This window comes from Akebia trifoliata, chromosome 11, assembly GCF_017979445.1.
Source record: "Akebia trifoliata isolate Shusen 1 chromosome 11, ASM1797944v1, whole genome shotgun sequence".
NCBI classification, from domain to species: Eukaryota; Viridiplantae; Streptophyta; class Magnoliopsida; order Ranunculales; family Lardizabalaceae; genus Akebia; species Akebia trifoliata.
The window spans coordinates 4780949-4800019 of NC_141385.1; the positions used below are offsets into that span (position 1 = coordinate 4780949).

General features: G+C 34.8%; 1 protein-coding gene across 1 annotated transcript; it reads right to left on the minus strand.

Annotated features, from left to right (window-relative positions):
- Nucleotides 1-2763: 2763 nt before the first annotated feature.
- DSEL (alpha/beta-Hydrolases superfamily protein) lies at nucleotides 2764-5902 on the minus strand. Its single transcript, XM_086458892.1, has 2 exons — nucleotides 5289-5902; nucleotides 2764-3593 (listed from the first exon to the last, which is right to left on the minus strand). The coding sequence occupies exons 1-2, from the start codon at nucleotides 5871-5873 to the stop codon at nucleotides 2988-2990; spliced, it is 1191 nt and encodes a 396-aa protein (XP_086315018.1). The 5' UTR covers nucleotides 5874-5902; the 3' UTR covers nucleotides 2764-2987.
- Nucleotides 5903-19071: the final 13169 nt, after the last annotated feature.

Sequence of the window (19071 nt, forward strand, 5' to 3'; positions counted from 1 at the left end):
ATGGTTGCAGCCGGTTGTAGTCGATGGCAGCGCAGGTTGTAGCCGCAGTCGCAACACGGAGAGAGACGAGAGAGACGAAGGGGGTTTGGGTTTAAAAAAATATTACATTTTATATTTATATATATATAATATCGGTTTCGGTTTGGTTCGGTTATTTATCAACCCTGAACCGAAAATCGAACTTATCGGTTCTGATTTTCTTTAACCCGAAACCAAACCGCATGTAATTAAAACCGAACCAACCCAATCCAAAATTCATGGATTGGTTCAGTTCTCGGTTTGAACCGAATTAAGTAGCACCCCTAATGGCTTTAGGAACTTTACACTAATTAGATATCAGCGGTCCGTGTATCTTTCTCAAGTTGACTTGCATTGATGGCCATCTTCAGAGTTTCTTAAATTTTGAACAGTTGCATTGTACCAAGGTGTCCAAGAAATTATGTAGAAAATTTTGGACAAGAGAAACACTGAAATTTACATGATCCGACAAGGTTACTTACATCTACTAGTCTACTACGGACGATGATGAGATGATTTCCTTAAAAAACAATGTTACAGCCTCTTGATCTCACTAAAGTAGAATCTTAAATAAACAAGTTTTCTATCAATTTATAGGTCATATAAAGAAGAAATTTCCCTTGGGGAAAATGTTATGAAATTGTAAATGAACTCAGTGTAAGTCAAGGTTTCAAAACTCGTCCAAGACTGAGATGTATCGCCCAAGTCATCTTAGTATTAGGCATAGACGAGATGGACGGACAAGTCAATTTTTCGGACTAGATTTAAAACCCCAAGTTCATTTCTCATTTTTGAACGAGATGTCTTAAATGTATCGAAAAACTCATCCGAGACGACTCGATATCTGACACGAAATCAAGTTTTAAAACCATGGTGTAAGTTGGATCCATGAAATAACACTTGGTGTATAGTCCCTTCTGCCCATTAATACTATCAAATAATGATACAATACAAGGCACAAACATTATATATTTAATGAAGTTTAGGATTAGATGAATAACCTAAGATAGTTTATTCTCATGTGAGATTTCATTAAATAGAGAAATAGAGAAGGATAGATGCTTTATATTGACGCAGTGTTAAACAATGAAGGAACTAAAAAAGAACTCTCAAAAAGAATTTTTTTTTTTTTTTTTCTTTTGAGAATTAAAGATGTCCTTTACATGGCAGTTGGAGTCTTATTTATAGGAAAAAGTTCTAATCCTAGTAAAACACTAAAATAACCAAAAATAGGAAATTACTAGAAGTGTGGTGGAATTGAAAATGTGAGATTCTAACTTTTATAACTAAAGTTATTACCGAATGGAAAATTTTCCTAACAGAATAAAATTACTTGAAAAGTAGTTTAAACGAAGGAATGTGGCCTAATAATGAAAAGTCAATTATATAACTCAACATTTCCACTTAAGAATGGGCCTCCTCAGGTGATTCTGGCTCAGTCGCTCATCCAGGTCTATGGGCCCATGAGTCTCCACTAGTGCGATAAAGCCTTTTTTTCTCAGCAAAATCAACCCATTTTGAAACTTCTAAACCCAGTTTACAAGTTGAAGAATAGCAGACCAGCAAAAGTGATTTACAAATTAACATTATAAATTGAAGTTCCATGATTCTTCAACTTGTAAATTGGGGTTAGAAGTTTCGGAATTGGCTGATTTTTCGTGAGGATGATCTCCTCACCGTAGAGATCATGCTCACCTAAAATCAGCCCATTCCGAAACTTCTACCCATATTTTACAAAAAAATTTGACAATCTTATTGTCCCTTGAACCCAACCCAGATATATATATATATAATCATGTACAATTATCCTAACATAATCATTTAAATTTTCTTCACAAAATGTGATTGGATACATCGTTGTACACCTCACTGCAATGCAACATAATCCAATAATCTAATATTAGATAAAAGTGAACATAATAAGAATTGGGCATTACCGCCTTCACTAAGAAACCATAGACAAAATCTCATAAACCAAAGAAAGGGAGGAAAATGAGGGAAAAACGGTTGTAGAAATAACTTTCGAAATAGAAGGGACTAAATAGGAAGAAAGATCCACCAAAAATGACCTTTTCCCCTTCCCTCTGTTTAGTAGAAAATGATGATTAAAATAAAATAATTAAAGCATTAATGAAGTGCACCGCGTGATCTCGCCAACAAGATCGAGATGTTAGCATAGTCCCTCCCGCATAGCCTAGGTACTCTTGAGCTATGCAATGTATAAAGTGGGGGCAACCTTCTCCTTGTAAGCCAGTTTTCAAGGATAAATTAAACCCATGGGCTTTAACACTTTGTCATAGAAAATCATGCCATTAATTTTTTATTTGAAATTTGTTGGAGTTGGGTAATTAATATTCATGTCCAGTTAGATTTTTCTTTCAACTCCCAACCCTATTTCCAAGCCTTATCACCCCTTGCTTCACTTCCACACAAGAGGTTTTTTTTTTTTTTCAATCCTAGTTATCTATGGAAATACCATCATGTGGAATTAAATCCAAAAATATCCCATTCCACATTAGAAGAATTCATTGATTCAATACCAAATAAATTACCATTCTAATAGAACTCCCATCAGCGAGAGAATTCCGCCATGAGATTGAAAAAAGCGCCTTCATGAGTTTTATGAAGTTGGCAACAGTATAAAATTTTATAGGGAGATCTTTATATTTTGATTTCATTTCATAATGATCTTCATGTTTTTTCTCATTTAATTTTTTCCGTGTTACATTTAGCAACCTTCATGCAGATATCCCGTAAAATGTATTTCTATATTGTTTTTTTTTTTCACTTGAAAGAAAAAACAAATAGTGAATTTTGCAAGAACATGTCTTTTTTATAGTAGAGTACAAAATAGGAATGTAGTTTTAGAAATACTTATGAAAGAAATATGGTTGTGAAGGATGCCAACGTCCAATTAAAGTCTTATGTCATCATTCCCCATCAAATTTATTCTCTGCTACATACATCACTCAAACATCGTCTTCCTCATGATCCATCAACTTCCAAGACCCATCGGCTCCACGCACCATTCCTTTGTTCTTCTCAATCCACCAACTCGTTGGAACAAGATATTCCTGCTTCAATGCATCACTTGATTTGTTCACAAGGGAAATATCACGCTTAATTTCCAACTTAAACCCATTTTTAGTCCCTTGTGTTCCGGCAACTCCATGAAGGTGAATCTCCAAATTATGCCTACTCAATATGTCTCCAGGACCCTTCAAGAATGGTGACTTTTGTGTGTCAATAACTAACTCGACACCCACATCTGAGTAACCCAGAAATGGATAATTTGGAACAATGTCTAAGGTGTTAGACACACGAAGTAATCTTAGATTTTCCATTCGAGAGAAGACCACTTCAAAGTTAGCCTCTCCAACACGAGGACTGGCAAAGACGAAGCCGGTTACAAGGCAGGGCTTTTTGGGTTGGTTTTTGGGCTTGTTCACTCCATTGGCGACGATGTCCACCACGTTTAGTGTCCCAACAGCAGCACCCATGCTATGGCCTGTTATAGTTATGCTGATTTCTTCATTCTTGTACAATTCTACTAGTCTTCTCACCTCAGCTAGAACCTGTGATTTCAATTTAATGCTCTTTTGTTAGCCTTGTTCACACCCAACAAATATTGCTCAATGGGCTGGAGATAGAATATTTAGCGTTACAATTCGGCCGAAGTTGGTAGGCAATTTAGATTGGGCCAAGCTTTACAAGCTAGGGTAATAATGAATCCACTATTCTATTAATCAGGAAGGGTAAAGTGTTTAAATTAAGAAAGCTGCTATTACCACACCAACTTTTACTAATGCCACACTAATTCCTATGTAAAGAATTGCACACAGTTTGTGTGATATTAGTTAAACTTGGTGTGGCAATAGTAACTCTCTAAATTAAACTTCCATAATTGAATGTTAAATGCTCATAGCAAGAGATTCAGCTTTGTAAATTTTGATTTATTTCGAGAACAGATTGAGTATACTTATCCTTTATCGTTAAAAATTGGGAAAAAAATTCAGAAAATTTGATGATTTGTGAATAATATGTGTATAATTTATGGATACATAGCTAGGTCAAAAAATATGTAGACTGCCATGTTGGGATTGATAGAAATGGAAAGAAGAGAAGAGAAAATAAATGAGTTTCTCTCCATTTCTCTTGTTTGGATTGTTAAGTGGAGAGAAAAGAGAAAATAATTGGAGAGAAACCCTTTTTAAATATTTTATAATACCAATTCTACCCTTAGAGATATCTTAAAATTTCAAAATTATCCCAAATTCTCTCTTGTCAATCCAAACATGGAGAGAAATTGAGTTTCTCCGTTCTTCTCTTCCCTTCTTTTGTTATGTTTGGAATGAGAGAAGAAAAACTCATTAAAGAGAAGAGAAGAGAAACTCAATTTCTCTCCACCATATTTTGGATTGACAGGAGAAATCTTAGGATAACTTTGAAATTTTAAAATATCTTTAAATAGATCTAAGGGTAGAATTAAAATTATAAAATATTTTAAAAGAGTTTCTCTCCACTTTTGAAGAGAAAGAAAACTCAACTTTTTTTCTCTCCAATTCTTTTCCCTTGCCTCCCCACTTAACAATCCAAACAAGTGAAATGGTGAGAAACTCATTTATTTTCTCTTCTCTCCATTTCTCTGAATCCAAACATAGCCTAAGAGTTTCTCTTATCTCCACTTCTCTCAATCCAAACACAGCTTATCCACCCCACCCCACGCATAAAGTTGTCGTTATATTTTCTGTAAAAAAAAATAAAAGAGACGTATATAATTTACGAACTTGTTAACAGTGGGCCTACGTGGGAAGATCCAAATACCGGCCTCGGCCGCACATCCAAAGTCAGTCTCATTCTTTAATTCTAACCATTGGATCCAAATACTTTTTCATCATGGACTTGGAGTCCACCCACTTGACTGTTCATAAAGCCAAGATATATAAATAGCTAGACATCACCAATCAAACTGATTTTGATATGTAAGTCCACCAAAGGGTGGGCCAAACATGGGGGTCAATAGGCCTAATTTCACTTGGCAAAAAGGAAAGCCTGGTCTTGGTTAATTTTGATTAACTCATGGAGGATCCACACCATATAATTATGCAAGTTTTTGGTGCCACAGGAACAGCATTAGGAATAACTAGAAAATCAATGCAAACCAGGAAGAAAGGAAGACTACTAGCCTTGTGTGTGTGTGTTTCAGTTAATTATTTTTTAAAACATTTTTAAATGCAAACCAACCCATTAACGGTAAAATCAAAATTCACCTGGTCTCTAGCACTAGACTTATTAAATGGTGACTGAGGATCATTGGACGTGTAGACCGATAACCAACCCTGGTGCACCTTGGCATCACTGGTACCACCTAATATCATAGAAGCTGAAACCAAAGTGAAATCAAAATCATAAACCCAGTCCAACGCTTCAGCTGTTCCCCTCCAAGCAATCACTATATCCCTCCTACCCAATGCTGCCTTCCCTTCATCTGTAGCAACCGCAACATACCCTATCCAATTTGATTCCCTACTCCATGCCTCCCTCGACAATGACTTAATAATAAATGCATCGGGGAGTTGAATTTGCGATGTTGAATAAATAAACTTAGTAACACGATATATGTAAGGATTTCCCTTTGCAAGACCAACCTTAGAGAAGAAATCCTTTTTACCATATCGGCTACTTCCAGCGAATTTCGAAACCTTCTCGGTGTTGAATGCATCATAGGTCGACTGAGCCATATCGCCGTAATGAAGGATGTTTCGTCGAAGATCAATATCGAGTGGGTCCAAAAGGCTCTTCCAGTAATCCTGACCATTGAGGATTCTCCATCTGCTTGCTGTGCTACCCATCATTTGTTGAATAGAAACAAGTGTATGGGCGGTTGGAGTTGTGTTTGTTATTTTGGGATTTTGAGTTTTTTAAGTATTTATAAGCTTGGATTGAGATTGATGACACTTTGTTTATCAGGGCATGGGGACGTCATTGCTTGGTTATGTTTCTAAAATTCTTTTTTGGGTTACCATTGCTTCTCCATTTTGGGTTACCATTAAAATTATGCTAACCATCACAAGAAAGAAACTCAAGAAGACTTCCCTAAACAGAGTACCAAAATTCACCAAAAAAGAAACTATAACAAAAAACTGATGAGCTACCAACTCACATTAAAAACAAGATTCCATCTTCAAAAAGTTTCCATTAAAAGTTTTAGAAGGCAATAATGGTGCAATATCCTAACTGTACACATGTCCAAGCCGATTAATTGGTACTATGTATAAGCCAATATTTTCAACTCTGCCCAACGGCAAGACAAACCAAGATAAAGGTGTCTAACCTAGTTGGTAGGGTTGGGTAGCATTAGTAAAGACCTGGCTTGCATGGCAGGTTAAGCCTGGTCTAAGTATCCACATAATATTGAGTAACGCGTATTAAATCCAGAGATCTCCCAGGAATCATGAACTCAATCTCAAATATCCCAATTCCGTTTAGGATCCTTGTAATTGGGGGATTATACAAGATCACATCCCGATGAAAAGGGAAACCCTGATTAGAAGAAATGATCTATAAATTGAGGAATTAACATAGGCTAGAGGATCTTTTAAATGGACTGAGACAAGAGAGAGTTCTTATTATTATTCTTCTACAACTCTAATTTGAGCGTCGGAGAATTATTGGCAGGTATCACACCGGTATTAATAGGAGAGACGAGGGGAACAACTTCGGATCAATAGAGTAGGGTTTATCGAGGCATCACCAGATTCTTCCTCTACAAAATTTAATGAGCCTAATAGTGGAAGGATGTTAATAAAACCCTTAAACACACAAAATTTTGGGGTCTGCTTGACAATTCATATTCTTCCATTCAATTTCTCTCCAAAACCATGTCTACAACCACCCAATAAGATTAGGCCGCGCTACACATGATAATCTAACGTGCTTTGACCCCCTAATATGTGGGTGTTTTCCCAATAGTGGTGGTCGTAGGGAGGATCCAATTATAATACATTAAGATTGTTATATAAAAAAATTAGTCCATTCGAACAAAACTAACTGTATAAAAAAATTAACTTAAAATGATGATATAAATTAAGGACTTTATAATGGGATAAAAGTTTTTCAAAAATTAATTACATTTGCATATTTAGATAAATTTTTCAGGATACATAAAGATTTTAAAATTGTGTCCAATTACATAATTTGATCAGAAGTTCTAATTTATCTGTTTTCATATTTTTTGTATACCTTAAATTAGCATTCAATAAATGTCACCTAGAACTGTGGTGCCAATTAACCCATTAATATTTGACCCGTTCCACTACCCATCAAAAATATGTTATTAATTCGCAATTTATGGAAGTCGATAGATTTGAATATTTTTGTAATGGATCAGTCAGAGATTCAGGTAAAAACTTTGGCTTCCAAGGTGGCCGTTGCTGAAAATACTCTAATTTGATGGATAATTATCATCCTTGGCACCATGGTTTTAAAACTCATTTTGACATTTTGTCTTGTCCATGAACGGGACCGAGTCATCTCATATGAGTTTTTCAATATGTTTTGAGTCATCTCGTTCAATCATGAGAAAAATGGACCGTGGTTTTAAATCTTGTCCAATAAGTTTGACTTGTTTATCCATCTCGTTGGTGGATGATACCGAGACACATCGGACAAGTCGTCTCGGTCTCAAACAAGATTTAAACTCATGCTTGGCACTGATTTTTGGTTTGTAAATCCATTAAGTATGAAAATTTATGCGTTCACTGGGCCTTCGTGAATTTTTGTATAGTTGTAGTGTCCAACAAAGTGTATTTCCAAACAAAAACAAAAACTAAAATCTTACAACCATTAGCTCCTCTTATTTAAATTTCCTTTTATTAAGAGAAAAGAAAAGTAATCTCCTTGATGGCCTGTATTAATTCTTGACTAATGATAAAATGATTTGCTGACACATACACAGTTGATGTGGCAAGAGCATAGAATCGTAGATCTTTTTCCTTGTGTATCCCGAAGAAAAAGATCTATGATTCTGTGTCTTTATCACATCAACCGCGTACAGACCATATATGTTTTAGCGTGCACCGTAACCACGACTCTTATATCTTTCTTGACCCATGTGGAGCTGTATCACTGGTAATCGTACACACAAGCATCCAGTTGGACCAATAAAAAACCATTTATTTACTTCTTTTGCGTTAGGTGCTTGGATGGGCTTTCTTTCTCTTGCTATTTCTTTACCGTAAAAATTAGGCGAATGTTCTATGAGTGGTAGTTTCCAAATGTTTGTTAGGTAAATGTTCTAAAAAGCGGTAGTTTGCAAATGCTTCTAAGTCTCACCTATCATTGCTGCATTTGGAAGGGCTTATATTGACCAGAAATTGGCCAAGTGTCATGCGTACGTAGAGGAAATTCTCTAAGTGCCACCACAGCTTGTTAATTCCATAAGCAACCAGTTAACATCACTTAAAAGGATGAATTATCATCCCCCCCCCCCCCCCCCCCCCCCCTCTCAAAAAAAAAAAAAAATAATAATAATAATAAAATAGAGCTCCACCCTATAGTTACGAGTTACATTATCAACCATGATTTTCTCAAGTTCTTGAGAAATGGCTCCAATATAATTCTTACCCAAGTGCGTACAATCAATGAACACAACCCTAATTAATTGTCATAAATTTACTTTTTCTTGGCAATCCCTTAATGGTCAAACTTTTTTTAATATATCATTATAGAAGATGTATCCCAAAAAATGTGGTGGGATGGACGAATTATTTTCATTTAAATAATGCTGAAGTGGCCTCAAGATTGTACCTCATGTCGCACATCCTGATGAGAAAGTGTGTATGCTAAGCATCTATGATTCAGACACACTTGTGGTCACTTCGGCACAACTCTTTTCATCTTGAGAATCATTTTTTGTTATAGGTTAAATATTTGTTCTACTTCCAACTGGATAAACATGTTTTTTATGAGATCAATAACTTCACAATAGCAAGAATTGGAACCAGGTATATGTTATCATCACTTGTTTGCTTTACAAATTATGCTAGTTGACACCTTTAAAAAATGGTGTTAAACATTAGTAGGCTAGGCAAATCTATTTTTAATGAGATCAATAACTTGGAAAAATCTAATATTTTAGATCTCATTCTGTTAGTGCTTTCAATTTTTTTTCACTTAACGAGTGAGAAATTTCATACATAAAATGTTGGACCGAATTCAAGGGAATATCCCACTGCTATTACATTTTTAAAAAGGGGTATTTTAGAAATACCCCCTATAAAATTGGTGATATCAGGTTTACCCTCTTGCAAAATGCAAGGTCACATTTATCCCATTTGACTGTAAGTCAACGTTGCGTTTTCTTGATGATTTAATGGTGAAATTTTGATGTTTTTCAAAATTTCAAATGCTTCAAAATTTCACAGTTATTTATTAAGAAAAAACAACATTGCCTTACAGTCAAGGGGGTAAACCTTATGTTACATTGTGCAAGGGGGAAACCTAATATCACCAATTTTACAGGGGTGTATTTATGAAATACCCTTTAAAAATCTAAGGATTGGTAGACTAATTAGATCACCTATGGAATCCTTTGAAACCAAACTAATAGTTTAATCAAAACTTAATTGACCTAGAAGTAAGTGAGTTGAGTTCGTCTCTCTGGCAAATCCTCTGCAGCTCCATTTTCCAGTAGCACTCCTAGACGATTAAGAGAGAGCCATGTCAACCACAAACTTATATTATACCATTGAAAATTAGAGGTTAAGTGATTGTTCCACATTCAAAGTCATGGATCATGTTAAAGAAAAAACTTTTTTTTTTTTGCAAATCTGATCCAAACCATGAGTACAAGAGATCTGAATTATTAATTTTTTTTTTAAGTGATATTTTTTTTATAGAAGAAGAACTATAATGTGCTACAAGAAAATGGGGTTACAGAGGATCCGTTCCCCTAAGTAGAGGATGCCTTCCCTAAAAATGTGGAATACCTCCCAATTAAGATTCTATAGCATTTTTTTCCTTATATGGATCATCCACTATTCCATTAACCAAGGAAACCCTTATCTTCATCTTCTTTGAGACGAAGAATTTAGAATGCTTCTAACGATCCACACAATTGCCAAGCTCATCGTTTTTTATGTCGACCGAGATTTTGTGCCAATTGGAGGGCCCAATTGAGGCCAAGACTTTCTTTTCCTTCTTCGTTCTGCTTTAGACATATAATCAAATTTATCGATCCACCTTATCCCATTATGTGAAAACTGAATATTTTGACGAGAGAATTTGACGGGTCAAAGCCCACAAATTTTAGAAATCGAATTTTGACAGTTCATGGCTGTTGAAATTTTTTATGTTCCCCAATTTGATGGCTCTAAAAAGTAGAGCCATCAAATTTCTACCATCCTCCATTAATTAGATGGTTTCGATCCGTCGGAAAACAAATTTAACAATGAAAATTTTGATGCCTTGGCCCGTCGAAATTCGACAGGCCTTGGTGTAACGGCCAAATCATCTGTCACCTAGAGTTAGGTGTAAGCTCGCCCCGGAGCTACCCGGGAGCACTCATGTAACAGTATGTAAGGCTCGTTATGAAGCCATGTCAGCCCCCATACCAGGGCATATCTGTTAGCTTAGGGTACGTGTCAGCCCCGTGCCAGGGCACACTTGTTAGCTTAGTGGCATTTTCGTAATAAGGGAGTATGACCGGCCTCTACTTTTGATGTTTCCTTCTGGAAACCTAGTAAAGACTTAGCATACACTTTGTAGGAAGGGTGTCAGTGCTATCCCAATCCCCGGCCTACACCCACGTTGTTGAAGCCTTGAAGCCCAGCTCCGTGGAAGTCCCGCGTGTCATAGGATCATCATTTGCTTGTAACGCATCTATTTGCTTTTATACCGCGTTACACCGTGTAATCAATATTATATCAACAAAGTTGCCTTCGGGCTTTATCTCGTGTTGCCTCGTTTACTTGTTTGCTAGCTACGTGTGTGTGGTGTACGATCATTTTACAGGCTTGCAAGTGGATTTGACCCCCTTGCGCCGCACGACCCCGCTTCGAAAGAATAGGGCCGTGACACTTGGGCTGTCAAATATAGGGTTTTTTCACATTTGTGTCCATATAATCTATGCCTACGACCTCATCACTCTTCAATCCCTCCACCACAGATTCGATATATGAGTGGGCCTGGGTAGCACACCCTACAATGCCCAAGAAACAGATTAGTAGACAATTGGCATGTCGAGTCATCTTCATCGGTACCCACATGCATAAACGGAACCCATCTACTCCATAAAGACTTATTATCCTTTACTCTCCAGAAAACTTTAATTGCACTAGTTGATTCCAATCCCTTGCACGCCAAATGCCATGACCACCTTCTTCAACTTCAATAGGATGATGTACCAAACTCCATTTGGAAAGATGGAAGGAGGGACCAAGAGAACAAAGATTGACTCGATTTTTCTGATATTTTTCTTCTTTTTTGGGAAGGTTGAAACATGAGCCCCAATAGAGCTGAGAACTAGCATACTCATAAACTCTCCCCCTCCCCCTTCTTATCTTCTAAGGAAAATCATACTTTATTTTCCAAAATTCTTTCGTTAAGGATTTATTCTAAAATTTTATATTTAGAATTAATTCATAAAACCGATGGTAATGACTTGGGTCATGAACAAAATAATGGATGAAACTTCTAATTGATTTTCTATTATCTAAGATTTTTCTTTTTGTTTAATTGGTAAAGGATTAAGTGTGAAGGTTCAATCTCAATTTTTGGTGAAAGAAAATGACATAAATAAAAGGTATTATTACTAGCTACTAGCTAGGCTGTTGTATATTTCGACTTAGCATCAAGATATTAACTACATTTGTTCGAATCCCACATAGAAATGCCTCAAAGAAAATGACTTCGTCCTCTTGAAATTTTATCTACAATTGAGAAAAGTGAATCAAGGTATTTTGCGGATTTGGATTCAAAATTTAATAGTTTATTCTGTAATTTAGATAATTAAGGTGAATTTAACATGCTACCGAGAAAGATGGAGATGAATATCCCGTTAAATTTGGCACTAACATCCAAGAAGATCAGAAATACCCAATTAAAATTGATGATTTATAAATACGTTAAAGTGACTAATTTCATTTTCTCAAATCTAATATGCATATGAATGAAGAGATTGAGGAAGATATTTCTCATGTAACCAAATGTGGATGGTTAAAGTGGAGGTACACTTCTAAATTCGATTAAGTGACATATGTATATCAATCAAATTAAATTATAGAATTAAATGTTGGGTAGTTAAGAAAGATCATATTAGTCAAATTGAGCATGGCAAAGATGCAAAAATGATAAACTAAGAAAAAGTCGGCCAAGATATTAATTAATTTGGATGCTTTCAACAAAGATCAATTGGAACCTCAATTAAAAAAACATATACATTTAAGTTAATGGTCTTAAAGAACATCAGAGAAAGACCCAAGAGACCTTGGATTGGGGTGGAGACAATAAAAACAAATGCGATTACTCTCAATAACATGAGAATTAGCTTTAAACGGAGTGGAATAAAATTTATTTAGCTTATGAGTTTATGGTAGAGTTGTGATTTTCTTACTCTCCATCTACTCTCCTGACGTGGCATGTGCATAAAACCATAGATTTTTTTTTTGGGATATACAATTACACATATTTATGAAAATGTGTAGTTGTGTATCACGATGAAAATATATGATTCTATGCACATGCCACATCAGAAGAGGGGAGGGGAGGGGAGGGGGGGGGGGGGGGTTGTGTTTAACATCATTATTGTTGGAGTCGTGATTTTGACATGCCACGTCAGAAGAGAGTAAAGGGCGAGTCATTTTGTCATTATTCTTAGAGTAATGACAATATCACGGCTCTTATTCTATTCTTTATGGTATGATATGTAACAGAAGTTGTGATCTTGTACTCTTGGGTCCCTCTCTTTTTGTGTTCCACGTAGCTTCTTTGCAACCCAGCCCATTAAAGTTCATGCACTATGTACAGTTTCATCATTGAGCTTTCCTCATGGCACGCAGAGGTGACTAGTAATCAGTTGGCAAATCAACTCTCAGCAGTACATGATCTCCACTCACGAGGAAAAGGACTTGGGTTCAGATTCAGAATCAGTGTCTCTTATGTCAACCTCAGCTCGTTCTCAACTCAGTTCCTACAACGAATGATTCCTACTTATAACTTCACAAACAATAGAATACAGTAACATAAAACAGCTAATTTCAGTTGATAGTTACCGCTCCCAGATGAATGATGATTAGTCTTTTTCGGTTTAGAATCCAAACCCTTACCTAGGGGTGTCAATGGATAGTTGAAAATTCGAATTCGAATTCAAAAAATTGGATATTATCCAAAAATTTCAAATATCGAATTCGAATTCGGATAGTTTTATATATTCGAATCTTTATTGGATACGGATTTGGTTATTAACATTTCAAATTTTATAATATCTGATTCGAAATAATATATAATATATATTATTTTATTTGATTAATATTTTATATAAATAATATAATCTTTATTATTTTATTTTATTTATTTATTATATAAATAATATAGTATATATATATATAGGGTCGGGTTCCTGCGACACACATATAGACAACGTGTTTGTCTTATATGGGCAAAAATGTTTGGAATGGGCTGATTTTTTGTGAGGATGATCTCTGTGATGAGGGGATCATCCTGGCAAAAAATCATCCCATTCCAAAACTTGTAACCCCATCAAAATTGATTTACAAAAATTGGACGATCTATAATTTTTCAACAAAAATTGGACGGTCTAGACGTTTCATAATGAGCTGATTTTTGGCAAGAATGATCTCCTCACCACAGAGATCATCCTCACAAAAAATGAGCCCATTCCAAACATTTTTGCCCATATAAGACAAAACACGTTGTCTATATGTGTGTTGAAATGGTTGTCGTTTGAACCTGACCCATATATATATAGAGGGTCTCTTTCAACACCAAACATTTTGGCCAACCATTTTTGTCCTATATGGGTTAGAAATTTTGGAATGGCCTTATTTTTGGTGATGATGATTTCCTCGCCGTAGAAATCATCCTCACCAAAAATCAGTTAGTTCCAAAATTTCTAACCCATGTAAGACAAAAATGGTTGGGCAAAATGTTTGTCAAAATGTTTGGTGCTGAACATTTCCCATATATATATATATAACAATTTTTTTTTTAATAGTGAAAAATTAGTTGGATAAGGAAAAATTATGGTTTTTTATATACAAATTATTCGAATTCTAAGCGGATATTATTCGATATCCGATAAGATAATCGGATTCGAATTCGGATACAGTTTTAGAACATTTGTTGGATTCGAATTCAAATTCGGATATCAGATAAAAATTTCAGATTCAGATTCAAACATTGTTGTATCCGAACCGATAGGCATCCGTTGATGACCTTATCCTTACCCAAGTCTATATTATTTACCTCTACTCCCTTTAAGTTGAAATAATTCCCTATAGGTAAAAAATACATCGACATCCCTCCTTAAAAACCCACCATTAATCTGCACTAGAAAGAAAATCCTTAAAAATGACCATAAGTTTTTCATCATTTTGATTATTGGGACATCTTCATTCAAGTTATGTGGACCTTAAACGATAGATTCATGACTTTTCCTCACCTAGGCCAAGCCAAGGATATAATCATGATTGGGTTTATTGATAAAGATTCATTCTAATTGACTTCCCTGGACAAGTTAAAATATCCATAGTTCTTTGTACACTACCATGTCAACATAGTGTTGAACGCAGTGTCTAAGGAAGTTAATAAAACATTTTCCATCATGATTTTAAATCTCATCCGAGATCAAGATGACTCGTTTGATATGTGTTGATATCATCCACCAACGAGACGAATAGACAAGTCAAACATATTGGAAAACTCGTCCGAGATGACTCGGTCTCTTTCATGGATGAGACGTCAAAACGAATTTTAAAATCATGTTTTCTATTGAAAAAATAAAATACAAAAATGGCCAGGTTTCTTACACTATCAATTTTAAATAATGTGGAAACACTAAAATAACACTGGACTTGGACTTGGTCATAGAAATGTTACACTCCATCATTCAATTCTATCGTAGGGCTTAGACCTATAACTCAACTTGGTTTGACACATTGCAAAAAAAACTTTGAGGTCATGGGTTCAAGTCCAACTTACCCATAAATAAATAATTTATCTTAATGAGAAAAAGTCTTGTAAGTCATTTGTTTTTTTTAATAACCCAATTACCCCTCTTTACACCATCGATTGATTATAAATTGTTCAAGGACAATATATTGTCCAATAATGTAAGAGATAAAATGTCTAACACCATGAAATATTAATAATTTTAAATTCTAGAAATATCTTTTAATTTTCAATGGATCAGATTATATTATTTATATATAGAATAATGATTTTTTAACACCCCCCCCCCGACATACACTCTAATATGCTCCCTGACGTGGCATGTGCTAGAACCATAGGAAATCTATGGTTCTAGCCCACGTCACATCAGGGAGCATATGTCAGAGGGGACGTAGAAAATTACGATACATATATAATAAATCTCAAAATCATGGTGGGCTCCCTTACTTCCTTTTTCTTTGACTTTTTTTTCCACCATTAATGCATTCCATAAAAAGAGACCAACATGGTAATGTCCTAAGTAATTTTACTTCTTTTTTTACAATATAAATATTTTGGTCATAAATTTATTATTAAAATTAAAAATCTTTTCCAAGTGATATATATCCTTTGTATTTTTATGTACAACTTGAGAACTTAATTATTAGGAATAAACAAAAAAGGTGAACTTGTCATAATTTTGGATTTTTAATATATGTGCTACAATTTTTCATTTTTTACGGGGTTCTAGACTCATAGGCCTGACTAGCATGGGCAGGGCAATTGGCCTCTTAAAGCACTATATCTCACCCAAATCCCTTGGATACATTCGATACGCTACAAAGCACATATACCAATGACTAGCATGGGCAGGGCAACTAGCCTCTTAATTATCCTTCATTTTTTATCTACAAAGAAATTGTACCAATGACGTGAAAGGTACATTTATATTTTATATGCACATATTATCGTTGAATACTTTAATTATATATCTTTTATTTTTTTTATCTACAAAGAAATTGAACTAATGAGGTGAGAGGTATGTTTATCTTTTTTTTATGCACATATTATCTTTGGATACTTTTAATTATGTATTTTTTTTTTTTCATCTACAAAGAAATGGTAATAATAATGAGGTGAGGGCTATGTTTATCTTGAGAATATTTAATATTTTAATGTTATTAGATTTTTATTTTCTACATTACATGATAAGATACTCATCCTTTTTATAATGTATAATCAATCGTTTAAAAGAAAGGATAAATTTATAATTTAAAATTTTGTGAAGGGAGAATTTGTAACTGAGTTGAAAAAGTAAAGTGTTGTCTATTGACATGAAATTATCAATAAAGTTTTGTTTTGTTTAATGGTATAAAAGTTTAAGCTCTATTGAGAGAGTGATTTTGTTGCACCATGCTTCACCAACAATGCTGAGGATAGGAGAAAAATGGTTGGATCTTATTACTAAGCACTTCTTCCAAGGTCAGCAAATTTCTTCTTTACTTATGTGATTTGATTTTCTTTTGTTCTGATCAAAGTATCTTTTTTTCATTTAGTTTGTTTTCTTATGGAGGATTCTCACTTTAGATAATTTGATATCTCAAGGGTGAATCACTCCAAATTTTAGTCTCATTTGTATGTTAAATGGAAAATACGTGGATTATATTCTCATTCATTATTCTTTCTCTGGAGATGTTTGGGCTTCTTTTTTTCTTTATTCCGTATGACTTGGATTTTCTCCAATAACTTCTTTTCATTGCTTGAAGGATAGGGTTATAATATTTTCTCTCCCAAAAAGAGGTATTTGTGATTTATTTTTCTCTTGGTCATAGCATGGGAACTTTGGAAGGAGAGAAACATGTTGCTCAAAGAAAAAGTAAGAACTGCGTGCTTGGTCTATATGAAGATACTAGGGTTGTTGTTCTTTTGGGCCAAGCTCAATAAGGAATTTGCCTGGATCTTCTTCAAAGATTTTTTTTGCCGCATTCACCTACACTTACAGTAGGTTAAAACAATAAGTGGGTGTAGATAGTGCCCCTTATTTAATCTCAAGAAACATTTCATAAAACGATTCTAAGACCAATGATGTCTTTTGAAATTGAATATCAGGCAGTCAAGAAATATCATGTTAATGAATTGAATATAGAAGAAATGAGGATGTTGAGAAGTTCAAACGAAAAAACTAACAGATAAAAATAAGAAAACACACACGATAGACAAAATGCATGAACAAATATAATAGATGATAAAATAAGAAAACTTTGATAAAGATAATTTGACATGTTCAGTGAAGGTCGATTATTCAAATTAAAATATTTTAAAAGATTAAGAGAAAAATTTTAAGGCATGGATTTAAATAGTTAAAGTACATATGAGCACTAGGAGTGTCAATGGGTACCCATTTACTCTGAATTGAAAACCTTAGTTCCAATTCCCTTTTTATTGGAATTGATTAGAGTCGGATTCAATATGGAAACGAACTGATAAAAAGCGGAACCATTAGGTTCTATTTGATGGATATCCATGGGTACCCAGAACCAATTTCTTTTTTACATTATACATTATTGAAGGTTTTCCTATATTTTAAAATTAATATATTTTACATAAAATTCTTCAAATTTCATATAAACTAAATATTGCAGTTTAAAATGGGTCATTTCTTCTTAAATTTATTACTTATAAAGGAGATGAATTTTAGTTTTTGAAACAAAAAAAAAGAAAAGGTCATTAAATCATCTTTTTTAGTGGAACTGTGGACACGGGATTTTCAACATTCTTAAAAACATCCCTCCACTTTGGGGTGTTTTGGAGTCGCCACCATTCATTTTCGGAAATGGGTGTGAATGGTCACCTGAATTTGTATTTTTGAAAAAATATGTCATTTTGACATTTTTTTTTGATGACTCTCATAGGATAAGGTGCATGGTCCAACTTTTGATTCAAAGGTAAGGGGGTCCATTTATGGAGTAGGGAAGGTGTTAGGCACCCTACTCCATCCACGTAATATGGTAACCTCGGATTCGATTTTTTTGAAATAAAAAGAAAATAAAAATGAAAGAAAATCGATGTGTGCCCTCAAGTGTGAGGGGCTTTTGATATTGGTTCAAATCATTGAGGGCACCCTTATTAAAAAGGGGGCCCTTTGGTGATTTAAACCATGGTGATTGTGCAAATGTGTGGAGAAGGGGAGAATAGAGGAGGGGAGTTGAGGGGGTGTCCATTTTGTCAAACCCACCTTGACCCTTTCTTGACTTCCTTTGACCTTCCTTGACTTCTTTTTCCTTGCTTGATTTGTTTTAGAGAAGTTTGAGAGTTGAGAGTTGTGAGATGAGTTGAGAGTTGGGTGTTGAGAGTAGAGTAAGAGTAGAGAGTTGAGATGAGTTGTGATTTTTTAGAGTTTTTTTTTGTCAAATTTTCATTAGGGGTTAAGAGTTGAGAATGGTGGGGTTTTTATAGAATTTGTAAGTTATTTTGAGGGGTAGAGTTGGGTGAAATGATGAGAAGTGGTAGAATGGTGTAGGGTTTAAGAGAAAGGTATGGGTAAATTGATGGGATTTGAGGGGTATTTGTGTAAGAAGGTTAAATGGATGAGTTTTGACCCAAATGGTTTGGATCCAACCCAACCCATTTGGGTTGAGTGTTTGGTGATGTGAGTTTAAGATGGTGGTTGTGATTAAATAATGTTTGATTTAAGATAATGGGTGATTTAATGAGGTGGTTGATGATATTTTGGGAGGGTGAGGGAGATGATGACATGTGTAAAAGTGGGTGGAAATGAATGGTTGAGATGAGTTGATGGGAAAGGATGAGTGTTTGATTTGAGAGGATGGGTGTAGGTGTAGGTGTAGAGATGGGTTTTGTAGGGAATGATGGGGGTAGATTAGG

Excerpts from the sequence above, each read along its gene's own strand:
- DSEL (XM_086458892.1), bottom strand. The coding sequence starts at position 5,873 with ATGATGGGTAGCACAGCAAGCAGATGGAGAATCCTCAATGGTCAGGAT. Across the intron at positions 3,594-5,288 it reads AGTCTAGTGCTAGAGACCAG|GTTCTAGCTGAGGTGAGAAG; the intron begins GTGAATTTTGAT and ends TTGAAATCACAG.